Source organism: Pteropus medius, unplaced genomic scaffold (assembly GCF_902729225.1).
Source record: "Pteropus medius unplaced genomic scaffold, Ma_sr-lr_union100, whole genome shotgun sequence".
Lineage (NCBI taxonomy): Eukaryota > Metazoa > Chordata > Mammalia > Chiroptera > Pteropodidae > Pteropus > Pteropus medius.
In genome coordinates, this window is record NW_024351730.1 from 33,496,300 (window position 1) to 33,517,314 (window position 21,015).

Here is a 21,015-nt window from a genome sequence, read left to right on the forward strand (position 1 = left end):
AGGTGGTAATTCATGTCTGTAATATCTACTTATGGATCCAAATACATTTTTATTCCTCTAAATACATATTAATTTGTTTAGCTATCACTACAACTCTGTGCAGCAGGGTGAAATATGGCAACTACAAAGGTACAAACCATCAACTACTAGTAGGTTCGGAAACATTGCAAAGAACACAGTCCTCAGGGAAAGTAAAGATAAAAACAACGACAGAACTGTGGTAAGAATTGTCTTAATGATCTCATGTCAGAAGAACACTATCTGATTCCACACAAGAGATTATTTATTTTACCTGAGTGAGGGCTTGATTTTTATACTTTTTTTTCCTTTCATAAATAACCATCCTTGTCCAGACATCAAAATACATTCAACTACAGCCACTGCAACTTTCCTCAAAAGTAAAATTGAGTCAGGATAGATGGACCAGAGACACCTCCTTCTCCTAGGATATGGCACCAGAAATTTTTTCCTTTCTTCAGACATAAGTACTAACCATATACCATAATGACACAGAAAAAAAAGCCTAATATCAAAGTAAATACTAATTTCAAAAGTAAAAGTTTATTTTAGAAACATGAGACCTGGTAATAATTCAGCTCAATTTGCTAAGTCTCGCATCTAACAGTACAATAATGTTCATAATGATTCTGAACTAGTAGATAGTAAAATTCCTTCTGAATTGTTAAGAATTTATCTTATAGTAAATAGTGTCTGTTAAAGAATTTAATGTATTTTAATTCTTTTCAAGGTGGTAATCCATGTTACAGTTAGAAAAAACGGAGTCCCATCTACCTCCCCACAGCCAACAAATCAAATAATAGAAAGGAAATTAATTCACAAACAACAAAACAAAAAAAAAGGATAAAACAGTCTATGACAAAATTTAAAACTTTTGTGTATCAAAGAACACTATCAACAGAGTGAAAAGACAACCCACAGAATGGCAGAAAATATCTGTAAAGTTATATCTGATGAGGGGTTAACATCCAGAATACATAAAGAACTCTTATAGCTCAACAAAAATCCAATTTAAAAATGAGCAAAGGATTTGAATAAACATTTCTCTAAAGAAGACATAGAAATGGCCAATAAGCACATGAAAAGGTGCTCACATCACTAATCACTAGAAAATTGCAAATCAAAGCCACGATGAGATACTACTTCATACCAATTAAGGTGGCTAATATAGAGAAAAGAAATACTAAAGTGTGGATCAGGTTAAGGAGAAATTTAAAACTTTGTGCACGACAGGTAGAAATGCAAAATGATGTAGCTGCTGTAAAAAACAGGATGGCAGTTCTTCAAAAAAAAAAAAATAGAATTACCAAATGATTCAGTAACTCCGCTTCTGGTGTATAGTGCATAAAAAATTGAGGACTTTTGGGACTTTACAAAATGGATTCCATGAAAGCCATGACGGTAGTGTCAACTGGCACATAATGGGAACACCCTTCGAGTTTGACTGGAACACCCAAAACCACAGAAACAGCAACAACTGCCCTGGATAAGCCCCAATCTGCAGGGGCCAATAAGCATAAGGATCCCACCTTGTAAGGTCCATATAAGCGGAACACCTTAAACGCTGCTCAAGCCTGACCAGAGAGCATCATGGATGGTGCGCTGAGACCCAAAGACTTTGACCTTCTACCCATCATAGCCACTGGCTTGGGACCTATGTACAGCTCTCTGAGCCGCCAGTCAAGAGAACTTGCTTTGGAGATAAAGACTCAATTCCTTTCTCTCTGTCACATAAGACTCTGTACTTCCCTTCTCTGTGTGTTGTGTGTTAATCTGCGTGGGTATCTGATTGGTTTATCTGAGAAGGTTCCACTCAATAAACCTGGCATTGTGGAAAGACACAAATGTGTTCAAGGTGTTACTTTGGTAGCTGCTTTCCTTGCTAGCAATATCTGGGTATATACCCAAAAGAATTTAAAGCAAACGCTCAGATATTTATTTGTACACCCATGTTCACAGCAGCATGATTCACAACACCCAAAAGGTGAAAACAAACCTAGTGTCCATGGGCAGATGAATGGCTAAACAGTGTGGTGTGTCTACACAATGGAATGTTGTTCAGTCATTCCATTGAAATTCTGACACATGCTACAACATGGATGAACCTGGAAGATATTATGCTATGGAAATAAGCAGTAACCAAAAGACAAATACTGTATGATTCTAATATGAGGTACTTAGAGCAGTCAAATTCAGAGACAGAAAGTATAATGGTATAATTCATAGCAATGTGACTGTAACTAATACTACTGAACTGTACACTTAAAACTGGTTAAGAAGGTAAATTTTATATTCGGTATATTTTACCACTATATATATGAAAATTAACTCTTCCATTCAGCTTTCAATTCACTGACTTACCCTATTCCTCAATTTGTCCTGTACTTGTCTAAAATTCAAACTTAATGAATTTTCAAAACCTTGAAAAAAGTAACAGCACTTTCTCAAAACCAAGGTCCAAATTTACTTACCTATTCTGAATTCCCATAGCGTCACTTTTTAGATCATAGAAAATGGCACCTATAACCAGTCCCAGGAAAATTGTTACAATGATCTTTTCAAAAAGAAAAAGAAAAGAGTTTCAATTAAAGGCAAAACCTTAACACACCATTTATTATAATATATGGCTATAATCAAATCTCTCCATCAAGACAGATAATTTAAACGGCTTGACCGAAGTCTTTAAGAAAATATAAAACAGTATATGTCGTTGGAGTACTTTCTAAATTAAAATTAAAAATAATTTAATTTTTATGCTGAGGAATCTGAAGGAGAACAAAGTAGACTACTAGAAAAGTTGATTCCTCCAAGTTCTTCCCCAGAATTGCCAATTCGGGGTCCATTTCAGCTACTGAACCTGGGAATACCACACAGGGTAGAATACCACAAGTGCTTAGCAGAGTCCTTTAGGGAATAAAATAAGATCTCAGTGGTTGAGTTCTGGCCAAAACTTTTCTCAACTTTTGAGTTAGTGACCATCCATATTTTTATAATATTTCAAGAGGTTTCAAGTGAAAACGGGGTATCTTTACTCTTAATGTTAAAAATAAGTAAAAATTTGAAGGCACATGTAACAAAATTTGTAACAATGGAATTCTGCATGATAAGAAGTGGGGGTAAGCAAGGAACCATCCATGGGGTGGGGAGAGGGGGACTCCATGCCTGCATGAAAAAGTGCACTGTCATTGTCGTCAAGCATTCAGACAGCTTTCCCTGAGGGCACCCAAGTGCTTCCATTACCCATTGTCTTGTCACTGCTTCCCCAGCGACCTCAGCCAGTAGGGCCGACAGCCCCCAGTGCAGGGCTAAGCCTCTAATTCTTTGCCACACTTACCTACCCTCAGTCTGCTTGATGAATACTAAAAATATTGAAGAAACCACTTTGTTTTTAAGATTGATAAATGTCTCTTAAGGACACTTCTATCAGCAAAGGGTTAAGGGTTATATTATGATATAATTTCTTCAAAGAAATTCTACTTATTGTACTTTTAAATTATATTAAATATAAAAATACAATAAATGATAATTGATAGAAATAAAACATCTAACCTTGTACTTTGGAACCTTCAAAGTTAAAAAAAAAAAAATCTCAGTACTACAACAGCACAACAGTATCAAGACTTAAAGTAACTTGTCAAGCACAATTTTGGCACAAAGAAACTAAATTGGAAAACAGGATCATGATCTATGAAGCTTATGAAGATCAGTCTGCAAAGAATATGATTTGAGAAGGACTTAAAAATTCTTTTGCTAATAAGACAGTAAGAAATTTGAAAAAAATCTATTACCCTGCCATATTTCAATTATCCTCAGAAAACACTTTATTTCATGTCAACAGACATGATGACTCCAAAACAAATGAGGACTCCACCAACACGTATGCATGTGCAAGCCTGTACTTTCACGCAGTATAACATTAAGAATATTCACACTTTTTAAACTTAACACTCCACATGCTTTGCTTCTTCTGCACTCAAACTTGATATCTTTTACTAACAGATTATCGGTATTATCATTAGGATGTTTCCTAAAGTTTTCAAAATTCTAAAAGTATTTTCAAAGTCAGCTTTCAAATATGTTGATAAAATGATTAATCCTGGAATATTTTCATGCTTTTACAAGGTCTGTTATTCTTTCTTGCATTAAGAAAGAGAAAAACATACAAAGTAAACACCGTACAACAGAGCAGACAAAGAGACCCTGTCTGTGAATCTATGTATCTGGCCTCTGTTTTGAACAGGAAAAATAAAATTTCCTGAATATGTGACTATCTTTGTTCAAATGTTTATCAATATTTCTCAAGGTGACTTCTGAGGAATGTTTATGGCCATCACACACACACAAAATTAATGCATGGTCAAATGTTTAATATGTTAATTAAAACGATGAATCTCTAAGAGATATGATGTTTTCCAAATTGATTTGATCAAGAAACCCTTCGCACAACAAATGAACATTAATCTTCTTATACAGATAATATATTCATTCTAAAATCTTCCTAAAACAACCTTTGGTTAAATGCATTATCATAAGCAAAGTCTGAATCACATGAATGACTAGTTCAAACTCAAGTACATCTGTAAGACAACAGATAAAAGATTTATCAGCAGGAAGCCATAAATCATTTTAATACCTACACATTCAAACACTTAAAGAAGCAAATGACATACATGGAAGTTTAAAAACCCCAGACCAAGGGGTGGCTCCATAGTGTAGTGGTTACCATGTCTGCTTTACACGCAGAAGGTCCTGGGTTTGTGCCCCGGGTTCATGCCCCGGGTGTGCTCCGTGAGTATGTGAAAGGAGACACCCCACCTTCAGAGATCCAGCTCTTAAGGGGAAACAGCAACATCCATAGGTCAGGGGTGGAAGTGGGGCAGGGGCAATTAAAGAGGGGGAAAAAATAAATAAATAAAATAAATAAAAACCCCAAACCAGAGGTTAGTAACATGTGGCACACCGGCCAAACAGGACCCATTATTTATTTGTTTAGTCCATAAGAACAATTTTTAACATTTTTTAAATGGTGGAAAATAAAGGGAAAAATATTCTTGCCACATGAAATTTATATGAAATTCAAATTGTACTGTTCATGAATAGTTCAATTGGAGCATAGCCATGTTCATTTGTTTATGGATTATCTGTGGCTGCTTCCTCACTAAAATGGCAGAGTTCACTACATGACACAAAGACCACATGGCCTGGAAAGCCTAAAGTATCTACTACCTGGCCCTTTACAAAAAAGGTTTGCCTACTCCTGCCCCAAGCTAATATTCTAGTTTTCACAAATCTGAATTAGAGCTGCTCCCATTAAGCAGATGCTCAGGGAGATGCAATGTTCTATCCTTATTCTATGACATTGCCACTACTCTGAAGATTGCTGGAATTCCTTTTGCGGACATGACTTCACTGAGGTAAGTAGACTGAACATGCAACCTGGAGGCACTAGGCCTGGGCTTTGCAGCTAAAGGAAGCCTAGCACCGAAGATGTAGAATTGGTCTGCATTGGTAGTAGCTCCACATTCTAATCTGTCCTGCCCAGAACTACCATACCTGTGACTTGGACAAGAAACTTATTATCCACTTTTAGAGGCAAGAGAAATTTATTAAAAAAAAAAAAATGAATGCATAAATCACACTAAAGAATCAACTCCATTACATCATTTAACCATTGACCAATGGCCACCTAGGTTCACCTGATTCACTCACCAGACTGTTTCCAAATGACATCAAATCTACTCTAAAAAAATTAAAATTTACCCCTGATTGATAGTACACAAAAGTGGTCATGTTCTGAGAGAAATGTCAAATAAAAAGCCCCAAAAATGTTTGGAGCAGTTAGCAGTATATCTCAAAGAGGGATCTAGGCTCTCTAGGTATGAATACTTAGAAGGCAACATACTGAAGTATGAAAATTATGATGCACGGGGTAAGAAGTCAGTAATAGCTCATTAGAGCCAAGTACATGGCATTGTGTAGTAGTCAACAGAAATTCAGTGATTGATAGTAAAATTAACATCCCCCAAAATAACTTGCTAAATTAACGTCCTAAGAAAGGATGGACCAGTGAATTGGTAATACTAGATTTTGTATGACATAGGGCTTGAAAATGACAGAAAAACCATAAAGGAGTAATAATCAACAGAGTAATTGACAACAGAGCCAGCCAAAATAGGAAAAGAACAGTATTTAATCTTAATGAAGAGAAAATTAATGTGACAGTGAATCACTTCATTTAACAGAAGTCAAGTCTGTTTACTACCTTTGTGTTAACTGCAAACTGTTTTAGGTATCTAGTGCTCTCCTAATGTTAGAATCCCTAAATGAGAATTTCCACTCAGGCTCTTCCCTCAGACAGAGGCTGATCCCTCCTACATTCAGGTGCATTCCTGCACATCTAGATGAAGGCTTCCCTGACCAGTTGATTTAAACACAAATCAATCCCTTTTTCCTGTCTCCCTTTTTCCTCCTCTCCTTTCCATCTCACTCTTTCTCTTTCTTCCTTTCTCCCTTCTCTGCTTAAATTTTTCCACAGCCCCTTTTACCTTCTGCATTGCTACATATTTTATTTCTGTATAAATATAGCAGCTGTCTCTCCTCATAAGAAAATGTGCTCCATATACAGGGGTTTTTTATTTTTACCCGTTTTGATTACAGCTATTGACCAACTCCCAAATGTAGCACACGATCAATAAGAACTTGTTGAATAAATCAGAACATGAACGTGCACAGCTACAGAAAACCCCAAGTGTGGCTAAAGAATTCCTTTACTTACTGTTTTTGAAAAGAATTTCTCTCTACAAAGATTATCCATTACAGCTTGTCTAAATCAACAAAAAAATCTGAATTAGGTACTCCAAAAACCACTTAAAAAAAGTTATCTCCATGTTAAAACTTAATCGTGTTTTGTTTTATTGACTGATTCCACATTCCACCCAAAACGATAAATAATGAAAGGGTAGGTAGTAAATAAGCATAATCATAAAACAGATTGTATCAGAATTTAATGTTCCTGCTTGAGTACTTACAGCCTAATTAGAAGGATCTGATTACCTGAGCTATAGAGGCCTGGGGATTACCCAGTAAGTTTTTGAAGGAACGTCTGGAAATCCACCTGAGTTGATGGCAGAAGGAGGTGGCATAGGTGATCTCCTTGAAGGCTACATTCTTATTCTTTTTCTGCACCTCTGAGAGTTGATTTAACTCAACTTTTGTTTCTCTGAAGAAGGCGGAGATGACATAAAATTCGGCTAATTTTTCTATGAGTGGCTTATCTCTCTTGGAAGGCTTTTCGGTCTCCTTGCCTTTGTAATAAAAGTAGATAGAGGAAAACATTAACAAAATGACTGATTAAGCCCATTTTTCTGAGCTAAAGCTTGAGCATAAAAAATTTTGTGCTCTGTCATTGCTCTATACATTAGAAAAATATAATTAATTGGCCTGACTTCTTCCATAAACTGTGGATACAGCAAACCAGCTGACCTTTCCCTAACTATAATATGTGCACCGTGATTCTTCTAAAATAAACTTCTATCCTTGGGGAGTAGTAATTCTTAATATAAAACCTCGTCTTTGCTTTCTGCTATGTGCAAATGCATAAACTGCCAATTCTCTTATTGTGAAACACTTTATAAACAATGAGTGTATTTTTTAATAGAAAATTCCTCTTAGAACTGACACTATCAGATAAATGCTCATTTATAAATCAAATTAGAAGCACTTACAGCACTCCTGGACAACAAAATCTGTTTTGACTGGTGGTATAGACTGAATGTTTGTGTCACTCCAAAATTCGTATACTGAAATCCAGACCCCAACATGATAGTATTTGAAAGTGGGGACTTTGAGGGGTGATTACGTCATGTCATGAGGATGAAACCCTCGTGAATGGGATCAGTGCCATTATTAAAGAGGCCCCAGAGAGCTCTGTCTCCATTTCCACTATGTGATGAGATAATGAGCAGATAGTCATTTGTCTATGAACAGAAAGCAGGGCCTCACGAAACATCGATCTGCTGGCGCCTTATCCAGACTTCCCAGCCTCCAGAACTGTGAAAATTGAATGTTTGTTGTTTAAGTCACCTAGCCTATGGTATTTTTGTTACAGCAGCCTGAGCAAACTAAGATAAATGGTATCAGAGAACAGCATTAGCAATATAAATTCATAAAACCACATTCTAATGAGTTACCACACTGCTACATGTCAGCCAATTCAGTTAGGTGACAATCTGTGACTCTCAACAGGTTCACATACCTTCACCATCTTCATACTCTTTATTTAATACCACAGCAGAGGAGTCTCCGTTAATCACATCCAAGAAGAAGTCTGCAGGGTTGTTATAGGGCTCACAGTGGTGACCTACAAAAGAAGGCAACTCCGGTACACAGACATGATGGTCTTGGAAGATACTCATCTTCTCTCTTTTCCCCTCACCAAGTTACCCTTTCTTTTTGTGTATTCAGTCACACAATATGTTAACAATTCTTTTTCTCCTGGAAAAAAACATACTCTAAACCAAGCTTGGATTCTCAGAAAGCCTTACCTATCGTAATTCATAAAATAGTCATCAATATGCTCTGGTGTTTATTAGTACTTCTTTTAAAATCTAAATGTCAGTCCAAGAAAAAAGAGTTGAAAAGAAAATAAAAAGCTGTAGGTAGGACTAATGCTTCTCAAAGCAAGGCGTCAAGCAAAGCAGCACAGGGACTGTCCTATTCTCTGAGTTCACCTAGGCACTGCCAGTATCCCACTACAGCAATGGTTCCTTCTCCATCAGCTCAATTCAGGTCCAAATCATCATCTATTATGCTCACATAATTCCAATATAGAGAACAAATCACTAGAGCAGCATTCTCATGAGGACATGACCAGCATAGCACACCTACCTGAAGGCTTGCCTTGACTTCTTGTGCCTGATCATCTGAACTCAACTTGGCCTAGAGTCTGACTCTTAGATTCCTCTCCCCTAGACGACCCAGATCCATGTGTGCTTGATTATTTTAAATGATAGAGTCAACAAAAACAAATTTTAAAAGATAGAGACTATTTAAAATTATAGTTGGTCATGGAGCATGATCTATAATAATTTCCAAATAGCTCTAAAATGAAGCAGACTGCATGAACTATAAAAAATATTATATCCATCTGAAATAGAACCAGGAAGCTCAGAACTATCATAAATGTTGGCCCATCATTGACAAACTCAGGAGTAGCCATTCTATTGACAGGTAAGACACTCACATCAACTCCAGGCCTAAATCTGTAATCTGACGCTACTAGAAAATTAAGCGGTATCTCCATGAACCCTCATAAATGCAGACCAACATCCCACGCAAAGGGAAAAAATGATCTGTCGTATGATCAAGAAGACAAATGATCTGGGGGTATTAGATCTTTCTAAGAATGTTCAACTGACAGATAACTGCTATGAGGCCAACATATTTATTAAACTGTTAGGAAAAAGTCACCAGAACTGGGAAGCAGAACAGATATAGGCCCAGGAAAAATAGTCTTACACATACACAGAGTATGTATGCATACTCATTTAGGATAAGAAAAAGACCTAAATAACAGTCAGTGCTATAAATGAAGGAAAAAAGCAACAAACTGACCAAACATATACTCGAGTAGTGGAACCCATAATACATCTACTCAAAGATCAAACAGAACTCTCGTCTACCTCTTCTGCTCTCTTTCAATATTATATTCATGAAGGATCTCGGCGCATGAAAAAGGCAGCCATACCAGTGGATGCAAAGTACCCCAAGGCCTCCTGAGCAGGCCCATGGAACATTAGTCTTCCTGAGGCCAATAAGGTGAGGCTATCAAACAACTTGAAGATGGAATAACGAGGCTGATGAATGGAGAAGATGATGGTTCGGCCCTGTTTAGACATCCTAAGTTAAAAATTGAGAAAATAACATGTCATTAAACTTCTGAAATGTGCACTTCTTAGCAAAATACTTTATTCCTGCCTTTAGGTCCTTAACCCTAATTCAACTTGATTTTCTCTTACTAACTTCTCATTTCATGTTATCTCCCTATTAAGGAACCTAAATTCAATGCTTTTATGAAAGACTGTTTCTTAAAATGCATCCCATGAATGATCTAGAATCAACTACAACATTAACTAAAACTCCAGATTCCTTGACAGTCTTCCCAGACCTCTTATGTCTTGGTAATCCACATTTTAAAAAAGCAGCCAGAAAACTTGTAAGTACATTCAAGTCTGAGAACTTATTACGGACTAAATATCAAAACAGTGGTTGTATGCCCCTTTCTCATTGATCATTGAAGTCTTCTGCTCTTTAGAAACTGGTATTCATTCTTCTATCCTAATAATACAATTAACTTTACTGAGTACTTATGATGTCTTCGTTAAAGGCTTTATAGATAAATCCATCTAAATTTTCACAATATAGTTACAAGGCAGTTATGAGGCAATATTGACAATACCAATAGTATTATTGCCTTCATTTTCCAGAAAAGGCTTAGAGCGTTAAGCAACTGGCCTAATGTGTCACAGATGTAAGTGGCAGGGCTAAGATTTAATGACTCATGGTCAAAACATTGCTAAACTACCTTTACACAGGATTTATTACCAATGGGTAGAAGAAACAAAGGCCAAAATCACTGTTTAAAAACTGTTATTATTAAATATATATTATGAGAAGAATCATTCAATTTTAGCATTTTCTATGCTAGCAGTGTATACAAGTTTGTTATGCATCAAAGAGAATCAGGCCAGTATTTCAATCATTTCAATACAAAGTGAAATAGAAGTAGGTGAGAGTTCTTTGTAAGCAAAATAGATTATAACCCAGTTTGAAGATGATTTAAGAATAATGTCAAAGGAGCCAACGGGAATAAGTCATAGAAAGAAAAAGGGTAGTCAAGGTGAAGAAACATGGAGAAAAAAGTGTGCAATGACAAGGTCTATTCAGGAAACGACACGTAGTTCATTGTCACTGCAAAATTGGGTTGGGGGGGTGGGGAAGAGAGAAACTAACAAAAGAAAATGCATTAATAAACAAGGCTGTGACGAATCCCTTTACTCTGAAGCTGGAACTTTAGTCAGTAGACAATAAGTAATCGGTACAGTATTAGAAGCAAGTAATGGACTGGTGTGAAAGCTTTGCTATTAAGGACCAATGGCATCAGTTATCAGTATCTCCTATTAGAAATGGGGAATCTTGGGCTCCAGCTCAGAGCGGCAGAAACCGATTCTGCATTATAACATGACGCTAGGTATTAGTGTGCATAGTGGAGTTGGAGAAAGACTGGGTTAGAGCGTTCAGCATGAGGAAAGATGCTTGCATGCTAACTGGTCTGAAGCATAGTGAAAATATTTACAGTATTCTTTAGTAATTCATCAGTCCCTAGCGAACACTGTTTTAACATAGTTACAGATAATAAAAATACCACAGAAGTATTCTCTAACTGAACTTGAACCCCAGACTAATTACTTGGCATCTTTACTTAATATGTACAATTGACATTCCAAACTTATGATGTCTAAAATCTTAAACTTCTTTCCATTTCCTTCTTCTCATCCTAGCATAGAGACTTGCTTACAAATGCATGAAGATCAGAGGAAGCAACGTAATAATAGGGAAGGAATGCCATACGAAAGTGGTGTGTCTGGCATCTTTTTAAAAATGGAGCCGGGAGAAGGTGGTTCCCAGGGATGGTAGGTAAAGAGAATGGGCAGAGTTAGGTCATACTGAGCAATTAAGTTAGTTGGCTATGCAATTAAGTAAATATATTGAAATAATGGGAGCCAAGTTTCTCACTGTCTGAAAGGTCACTTATAAACATGGAAAGGGTAAAGAGAAAAACAGTACTCAGGTGTTAGTTTCGAACTGAAAATATTACTATGAACTTATGGAAAACTTTTTTACAGCAGAATGTGAACTAATATATGAGGAAAGAATGATGTAAACAGAAAATCGCACTAGTACTTGACACAGAAAGAGTTGTTAGTGCATGCTGAAACTGCTGGGTGGACATTTGATGAGGAACAGGATATTGGCATTACATCTGATTATCTCCCCTGACAAAATACGGATTAATTACAAAGGGATAACTAGCTATTTCAGAGCAGGTAAACCCAGCAGACACGCACATGTCCAGGTAATGGAAGTTAACATCACCCAGAGCCATGCAGCCCCTGATGTTATACAGCCAAGAACACATCCTCCTTTCTGTGGCATCCCTGTCAAGAATTCATGGCCTGATCTAGTCACATAAAAACTTACTGGCTGGACCTAGGTTGAGGGCCACCCTATATATTTACTCTCAAAAACAGATGAGGACATGGGAGGTAAAAAAAAAAAAAAAAAAAGAATAAAGAGTTGCTCAGGCTTAAAGAAGAGAATTCCTACTTGAAAATTATATAATTGTATTAACCAATGTTACTCCAATAAACTTAATTAAAAAAAATAAAGATATTAAACACATTAAGAAAAAAAAAAGAAGAAGAAGAAGAAGAGAATTTCTGCAGAGGAGCCTCAGACACAGAAAGGAAAAAGAGACACTCCCAGGACAGTTGCTGAAGTCTGAGTAGAGTCTGTGGATTGGGTGGCATCTGTGGATTGGATGGTGGCAGTGGTATCAATGTGACTTCCTGGCTGGGAGGTATATAAGATGATAATGTAAAAGAAGTGTCCTTATATTTTAGAGTTACATTACAGTGTATTTTTGGGTGATGAGGAATGATGTGAAAAAAAAAGACAAAAAAAAAATAGGTGTGGATAGGGGAGAGGCAAAGGGAGAGCAAAAGCAGTTAAATGCTAAGATTCGGGGAAGCTAGGTAAGGAGACATGGGATTTCTTTGCATAATTCTTGTACTTTTTCTGTAAAGAGGTAATTAAGGCTGAGAAAAGTCCTATGGGTGAGCCTTAATCCAATAAGGACTAGTTCTTACAAGAGGAGATCACAACATTGACACACAGAGGGAAGATGAAGTGAAGACACAGAGAGAAGACAGCTACCTAGAAGCCAAAGACAGAGGCCTCAGAAGACACAATCCTGACAACACTGTAATCCTGGACTCCAAGACTAAAAAAATTAATTTCTGTTGTTTACATAACCCAGTCTGTGGTACCATATTTTGGAAGCTCAAGCAAACTAATACACTAACCAAGCTCTGCTCTCCTTAGGTCATTGGGTTCCATCCCGCTGGCCCCTTGAGTTCGAAACACATTAGGCATGGGCTGCCTCAGGACCACTGGCTGTTCCTTCCAACTAGAACTCTCTCCTCCCAGACATCTAGGTCTTGCTCACAGCTCAAATGGCACATCACTGAGGTCTTCCCTGACTATCCCACTATGTAATAGGGCACCCACCACCCCAACACAGCAGTCCTCCCTACACTTTCATCCTGCTTCATTTCTCTTCAAACACTTATATATTTGTTAACTGACTGATCCTCTACAATAAAGAAGGAACAAATGTCTATCTCTTGGGCTCACTGCTGAATCCCTTGCACCAGGAATACTACCTGGCACATAGTAGGTGATCAGATAGTGCATAAATATTAAAATAATGTTCCCATAGCATTTACCTCTTCAGGAGCAAAAGGACAGCATTTGCTGTGCTTGAGTCTAAGCCAGTTGTGGGCTCATCCAGGAACAAGATAGATGGATCGATAATAAGCTCCATTCCAATACTAGTCCTTTTTCTTTCTCCCCCAGACACACCACGGATAAACTGAGTTCCAACCTTAAACACAAATATTATCATTATTAACAATAACAACCATAGCCACTATAGTTTCTTAAGCTATTAACATGTGCCAACCCTGTAAGAGGCACTTTATCTCACATCCTCATTTATGCTGAACAGCAAATAAATGAGTATCTGGGAGAAGAGGTAGGTTTCTCTTTAATTAGATGAGTAGACTGAGGCTCAAGTCAGAGCTGGTATGTGGCTAAGCCTCATATGAAGCCCGTGCTTTAAACAGTTCTATATGTTCCTTACCAAGTCAAATATTTAGTTTTAAGATTGTATGTTAGAACTTACAGATATTGCCCTATGAAATCACAGTCCAAAAAGGGATAAAAGATATGAGAGAAAACGATGAAAGTACCTATAATTTATGAGTCTTCTTACACTTCTCTTTTTCTCTCCCACCAAGAAAAATCCTCAAATGGACTTACAAGAAGAACTGGGCCTTGGCGGCTAAAAAAGTTCCCTTTCTACCATTCACATTAGCACTTCTTAGATCACTGCAAGGCTTCCCAAGCTGACCCTGTCTATACTTTTAATGCATGGCAGAATTCCTGACTCATTCTTTTAGACAAATTCAAGGTGACTGGCTCAGTCTTTTCAACCACTCAATGTCACTGTGTGTGACTGGGGGAGGTGGAAGACTTTAGGGGAGGCAAGAGAGAGGAAACGATTCTTATAGTAAGAGTCTTCGAGAGATAATCATTAAATGTTACTCATGTCCTTTATTATATCCCATAAGCACTGAGCTATTAAAGGCATTTTAAGACAACTGGAAAAATGTGAATGAATATGGGCTCCATCTATATAATCGATATTAAAATATTATTAATTTTGTTAATTGTTAATGATATTGCAGTAATGTAGGCAAATGCCCTTATTTTTAAAAAAGATACATAAATATTCAGTGGTAAAATTTAATATTTATAAATTTTTAAAAAATAGTTCATAAAGACAAACCTGAAGACATTATTGAATGTTTAACAACTGGAAAATCTAGGTGCATGTTATTTATCACACCATATTAATTATACTACAACTATGTCATTACTGTAATAATCAGACTATTCTCTCTACATTTCTGTTATGTTTAATTTCATAAAAAGTAAACATTTTTACTATGGTGTTTCAATCAATTAGATCAAGGAATTCTGAGAAGTCATCAATTGCCTTCAGCTTCTTTTCCCTGGAAATCCATGCAAGGAACTCAGGGCAATGGCTGCCCAAAGGTAAAGAATGGAAAGCACTTACTGGAAAGACAAAATCAAATAAACAGAACCCCAGCACAGGGAACCCAAACACTCATAAAACGAACAAAAGTGGTAAACAGTAGCATCTCAGAGTTATTCTTCCAAATAAAATAAAGCAAAATACATTTTACATAAAAGGCTGTCAGAAAGTATTAAATAAAGCAGTGACCAGCAGAATACTCCCATTCTTCATTACTCTAAGGAAGAGAGATCGCAGGGGGATTAAACTAGAGCCATGACAATCTAAGAAGTTCATCTTCACCCAAAACTTCAAATGTCCTCCCAGCAAACCTTCCATACCTACTTATCAACTGTAAAGTTCACTCATTCATCTCATTTCATCTTCCTGATCCTGCACAACTCACATAAGCAGTTACTTTGTCTCCCTTGCCCATGGCTGTAATCTATAAAACCTAAGGGAGACCAGCACATGACAGTCTGCAGTGATACTGGCCAAAGGAAGAGGGGAGAGAGAAAGGGAAAGAAGACAAAGTACCAAAAAGAAAAAAAAATGGTATAGAAAAACAACTTGGATGCCACAAGAATTAGAAATAAACCCTAATCTGACTGAATATAACATTAGAAGCCAAATTTTAGCACAATGAAACATACAGAGCAAGATCTCATGGATTTTCATCATTTATGAATTCCAGAAAGATACCTCCAAAGCAACAGAACAAAGACCCCTGGAGAAAGAAAGGAAGAATAGCTAAGAAGAGAAGGAGAAAATAGAAAGAAGGAAAGTTAGTGTACAGATATTGAGACTGGACTTAAACAATTACTGTGGAGGAGGATCAAAAACTGTAATCACAGAGAAGAGGCATGTGACTTTGCAAAGAACACGTCTACTACTAGACCACACTGCCATACCTCATTTCCAGGATTCAATCATTTTTTTACTTTACCCTCGTTAATTTCCACCTACATATTATGTAACTAGTCACTTTGCTCTTAGATATGGAAAGTACCCACTTTTGACCACTCGCATTATAGAAAACTTCTAAATAAGTTATATTATCAAAAAAAAAAAAGTTACACTATCACACAGGAAAGGTCCTATGTTCTGGCAATGTTACCATCCATTTTCCACATTACCTTGGAATCTGCCACTTTAGCCAGACCTAACTCTTGAATGACTGTGTTAATCCGTTCATTTTTTTCATGTTGCGTCATAGTTGTTGGAAGCCGAAGAGCTGCTGAGAACTGTAAATTTTCTCTCACTGTCAGAGTTCCCATCACGACATCATCCTTAAGGCAGAATGGCATTTTAGCAAAACATATCAGGTCTTTTCTAGTCCCATTATTCTTTAGTGTATAAAACTTAATCCACATAAATAACATACTCAAGGGAAAGTTCTAGCTAATTATGAACCTGTAATTATACAAATTATAATAATCTATATACAGATAGATGCAAAGCCTGACAAATAATTTTCATTCAGAATCTGTACACTCAAATAGAACACAGGTAATTATAACTATTACTAGCAGATATTTATAGACTGCTTTTCACAAATATTGTCAAAATAGTTTTCTAAGCAAGGGGAAGGAGAAAAGTGAAGGTAGGGAAAAAAGTAAAACAGCAGTATCTTTCCGTAATGTGATGACTAGAATTGCTAACGTTGCCCTTACAAGGGTCATATTCCATAACTAGCATTCATATCAATGTGCTGATAAGGGTCATATTCTATTCTCTGTGCCTTTTCACTTAATACTACGTGTTATGGGAGATTATCAAAAGCTGGTTTAAAGTATGTTGGTTCTATGACATGGGCACAGAACTAACAGGAAACATACTAAACTATCAGCCAAGGCACATGCTCACATAGAAACAGGAGAAATCTAAAATGCAAATTGACAAATACTTACTTGTACCACATAACCTGAGTTACATTTGAAATTGGCAGGTCGAGGTGCTCCATTTATCAAAACATCTCCAGATAATCCTCGTGGATCTTTCCTTGCAGCTAAGATATCTAACAACCTACAAAAAGGACATATATGTGGGTACTAGGCTTACTGGACTGATCACTTTGTAAGGTATATAAACGTCTAATCACCATGATGTACATCTGAAATGAATATAATATTGTATGTAACTATAATTGAAAAATTAATTTTTTAAAATATATATTTTTAAAAGGGTATCGATTCTTTTAAACGCAGGCTATATGTCTTAGCTACTCTGAATCCAAATTCTGTTCAAGTTAGAAAATTAACTGATCAAGAAATTCTATGTTTCAACTATTATTATATAGTCTTCTAATTCTTGTCTTCCTTTTTCCTCTATGCTACAATAAAGCCCCCAAACATGAAAGCACTGTTGGCTGACCCAGCACAGAGCTCCCAAACTGCCCTCCAGGCTGTGTGACCTTGGGAAATCAAACACAGGCAATGTGCTCTGTTAGTCTTCACTTATGCCTTCAGCTCCATCTCCCCACTTTCAGTTTTATCCTCTTCCTTTTCTGCCTCATTAGCTCAAATTCACAGCTGGCAGCTGTATGCCAACCACCTTATCACGTCCTGTCAGTATAGCTGACCTAATGACCTCTATTCCTCTGGACAGAACCACGGCATAACTGTGTGTGATCCGTAGCACCTACAGCAGGCTAGGCATGCAGTAATGCGCTACAAATACCTCCTAAAAGTGATCTTTAAAAGCACATTAAAATGGCAAAGAAAAACCTTACTGATGTTCTCTGCTATACTCACGAAGATTTGCCTCCACCTGTGGGTCCCAGAATGGCGTTGAGGCCAGGTCTCATGATCCCACTGTAAATGCAGAAACAGATTTACCGGTTCACTTTAAACCCAGTTCTACTAATTTAGGGTTTGCATTTCATAACTCTTGATAAAAGTTGATGGAATTAGACAGAAAACAAGCACAAACTGCTTTTAAAGGAAAAAGAAATCCAATGATTGATTAATAGAAGTCCAGCATACACAGAATGTCATTACTAGTCAGAATCTATAAGAAAAAAAGGCTCAGGTCCATCTAAATTCCTTCCACTTATTCTCTAAACCACTTACATTTTATTCAAAAGGACACATAAACTTTCAAGGTTCTTTTTTAAAAAAAAAGACTCTAGTAAAGCCTCTGTTATACTTATCTTAACACAAGGCAAAGTCTTGAGCAATATTTGATAATAATTATCTAATAGTCACCTCATTTGCTACTTAGTCAAGTTCTACACAATTAAGAAGTCAATGGATTTATAGAATCACCAGTATTAGTGTTCTCACTGCTTGAATCTAGTCAGACCAAGAAACAATATATCTGAAGTAGAAATTTAATGGTTAGAAAAAAGCACCTCAGGCATTACAAAAAAACAAAAACAAACAAAAAAACACCTCACCGGTTCTTAACCCTTAGTGACTACTTAATCAAATTGGAAATATAAAATACATACCCTTCAAATATATGATTTTTTTCTTCCCTGTAAAGTGTCAGATAAGTAAACAGGAAACTTCTCAGTTTAGAAGAGAAGACGCCACTTTCTTAAGGATGTACAGATGTGGTGTAGACACTGCATGTTCCCAACAAATTACGTAGATGTTTAAGGGTAGAGAATATTCAGACAGAGAGCAGGAAAGTAGAAAAAATTAAGGCAGTGTTGACTGTGCTGAGAATCAAGAAAAAGGCAAATAAGTAGTCTGAATTTTATCCTGAAGGTAACCGGTAGAAAGGTAAGGAGAATGGACTGGAGCAAGGAGAATGAGGGGCGGGACCACCGCAGTTAAATGGGCATGATGAAACGGGGTCTGATGAAGCCCTTTCAAAACCCTGGTGTCTACGCCAATCTCTGTACGATGGGGAGGCAAGTAAAATGTATCACCCAGAGAAAACTATTCCAAGTAGAAAGGGTAAAGTGGAAGGCTTTTTATTCCAAATAATGCCTTTCACAGAGGCAAACACTATGCTACACAAGTGTCATGAGTGATAAACTTCACGATGCAGCTGTATCACAGTGCTTCAATCCAGGAGGACCTCCGCATTTACTGCCTATTGTGTTTAAACTGTCACAAGGGTAAAATGGCTGGTGGGTGCTAGGGTGAATGAAGTGTACCTTCCACTCTGCTCATTAACTGAGAAGCCTCTCACTGAAACACTGGACAAATACAGTGAGTTAGGTAAAACAACCTATAAAACAGGAAAATATTTTATTCTTTCTGAGACCTTTCCCCTGATGTAGAAATATATGCTAATGGCTGGGTGAACTTTCAAGATGCATTTATCTGTAGCTCTTGATGTGCTTTCTCTAGTAATAGCTACCTAGTAACTGTTTCTAAAATAACTAGAAATCAGCTTGTTATTCACTAAGATTTCCTTGTCAGAAAAACTTTCCAGGCTTTTACAAAATCTACTCAAAAAAGACCAAGCAACACTAAATGATTAACCCAAAACTCAATGTGAACTTTCTAACTCAAAGGATTTTACAGACCTCTGAGTTGGGCTTCCTTTGGCACTAAACCCTAGCATTACGCAAAACAAAAAGAGACCATCACAAATGCAAGAGTTCCAGTTTGGAGCCGTGGTGAATTCTTCATTCAACACAATTATTCAATATCTACTTTGTGTATAGAAGACACTCTTCTAAAATATGGGTCAGGGTTAAGGATAAAACAAAGTCCTAGCTCTCCTGGAGTTTACATTCTAGTTCAGGGATCAGAAAACTACAGCTGTTCACATTTTCTGTTTGCATCAATGAAGTGTTATTGTAACAGAGCCATGCTCACTCACTTATGACAATGGCTCTTTCATGCTAAAATGACAGAGTAATTGCAACACAGAAGTACAGTCCATAACACTGAAAATATTTACTATCATGCCCTTTACAGAAAAAGTTTGCTGACCTCTGTTCTATTCCATGGTCTACATTTCCTCTGTTGCCCTACGCTGCCCTCCACTCTAGAATCATCCCTCAAAATCCATTCCTCACACTTATTTATTGCTTGATAATATTTGCATGCAAGAAAGTCTCCCTTGCTATACTGTAAAACCATGCAGATAAGAACTGTGTCATCTTTCTTTACTCTCAACTCTATAGCATGCAGCACGATGGTCTAAAATGGGTAGATGATTAAATACTAAATACATAAAATGAAACCTAATTACAAGATTCCTGCCACATCTATTATATTTTTGTGAATAATTGTAAAGCCTTTGGTCTCACTTTATGGGCAGAAAGTCAATGTCATTCCCACTGCTCAGAGCGTAGTCCTTCTCAAATACACACACACACACACACACACACACACACACACACAATCGTCACTTTCTCTCTCCCCATGCTCCTAGCCCTCCAACTTAGGGTTACAGACTTCCATCTTGTCTTCTAATTCCTCTATCACAGTAGAACACAGTGAAGTGCTCTAGTTGTCTGAATCTCCCATTAGATTAAAAGGTTTCTGACAACAGAGGATATGATATATCTTTGTCACTAGCAACTTGCACAATGTCAGGCACCTAACAGACATTCAAAATTTGTTGAATAAATGAGTCCCTACATTTTTATAAATGACAATTACTTATAGGAAAATCAAATGTTTTCAATAGAAACAAATGTCAAGAAGTAGGGAATAACTTATAGATAATAAGTATAGCCTGACTGGAAAATAGGTAGTTACATTCCCTACTTACTATACTATGTTCAAAGAATACATCAGTCATGGCTATTAGACTCTACCTTCCCTTCACAGTGCGAAGGTGATGGAAGTGCTGGGTGGAGGTGCAGCAACCACCAGCACCCAAGAACACAGGCTGCAAAAGAGGTGAGAGAAAGAGAGGAGACAGCTATGGGGTGGAGAGATAGCTTATATTAAGGAATAAGAAAATTGATTAAGTCAGTCAATATATTAAAAATAATGAGAGCCAAGTTTTTCACTTTTGGGGAAAATGTTTAACGAACATCAAAACATGGAAATAACCCTTGGGTGTAAGATCAGAATTAGAGGTCATGGGTTTTAATGTATATGCAGACAGATATAAAAAGGTTTAGATGTGTATATATGAATATA

At 36.9% G+C, this 21,015-nt stretch overlaps 2 protein-coding genes across 3 annotated transcripts in view; both read right to left on the reverse strand.

Annotated features, from left to right (window-relative positions):
- The window catches only part of LOC120588304 (broad substrate specificity ATP-binding cassette transporter ABCG2-like), a 150,683-nt gene that overhangs the window by 110,008 nt on the left and 19,660 nt on the right, over positions 1 to 21,015 (reverse strand). The gene's annotated exons all lie outside the window — the stretch shown is intronic.
- LOC120588305 (broad substrate specificity ATP-binding cassette transporter ABCG2) overlaps positions 1 to 21,015 on the reverse strand; it is a 50,290-nt gene that overhangs the window by 9,303 nt on the left and 19,972 nt on the right. For both annotated transcript variants that reach the window (XM_039845674.1, XM_039845673.1), the window contains exons 3-10: positions 17,710 to 17,769; positions 16,867 to 16,981; positions 16,093 to 16,245; positions 13,584 to 13,741; positions 9,764 to 9,915; positions 8,273 to 8,377; positions 7,072 to 7,322; positions 2,490 to 2,572 (exon numbers count right to left, since the gene is read on the reverse strand). In XM_039845674.1, coding sequence (XP_039701608.1) covers positions 2,490 to 2,572; positions 7,072 to 7,322; positions 8,273 to 8,377; positions 9,764 to 9,915; positions 13,584 to 13,741; positions 16,093 to 16,245; positions 16,867 to 16,981; positions 17,710 to 17,769 — 1,077 coding nt within the window. The remainder of the gene's footprint in view (positions 1 to 2,489; positions 2,573 to 7,071; positions 7,323 to 8,272; positions 8,378 to 9,763; positions 9,916 to 13,583; positions 13,742 to 16,092; positions 16,246 to 16,866; positions 16,982 to 17,709; positions 17,770 to 21,015) is intronic.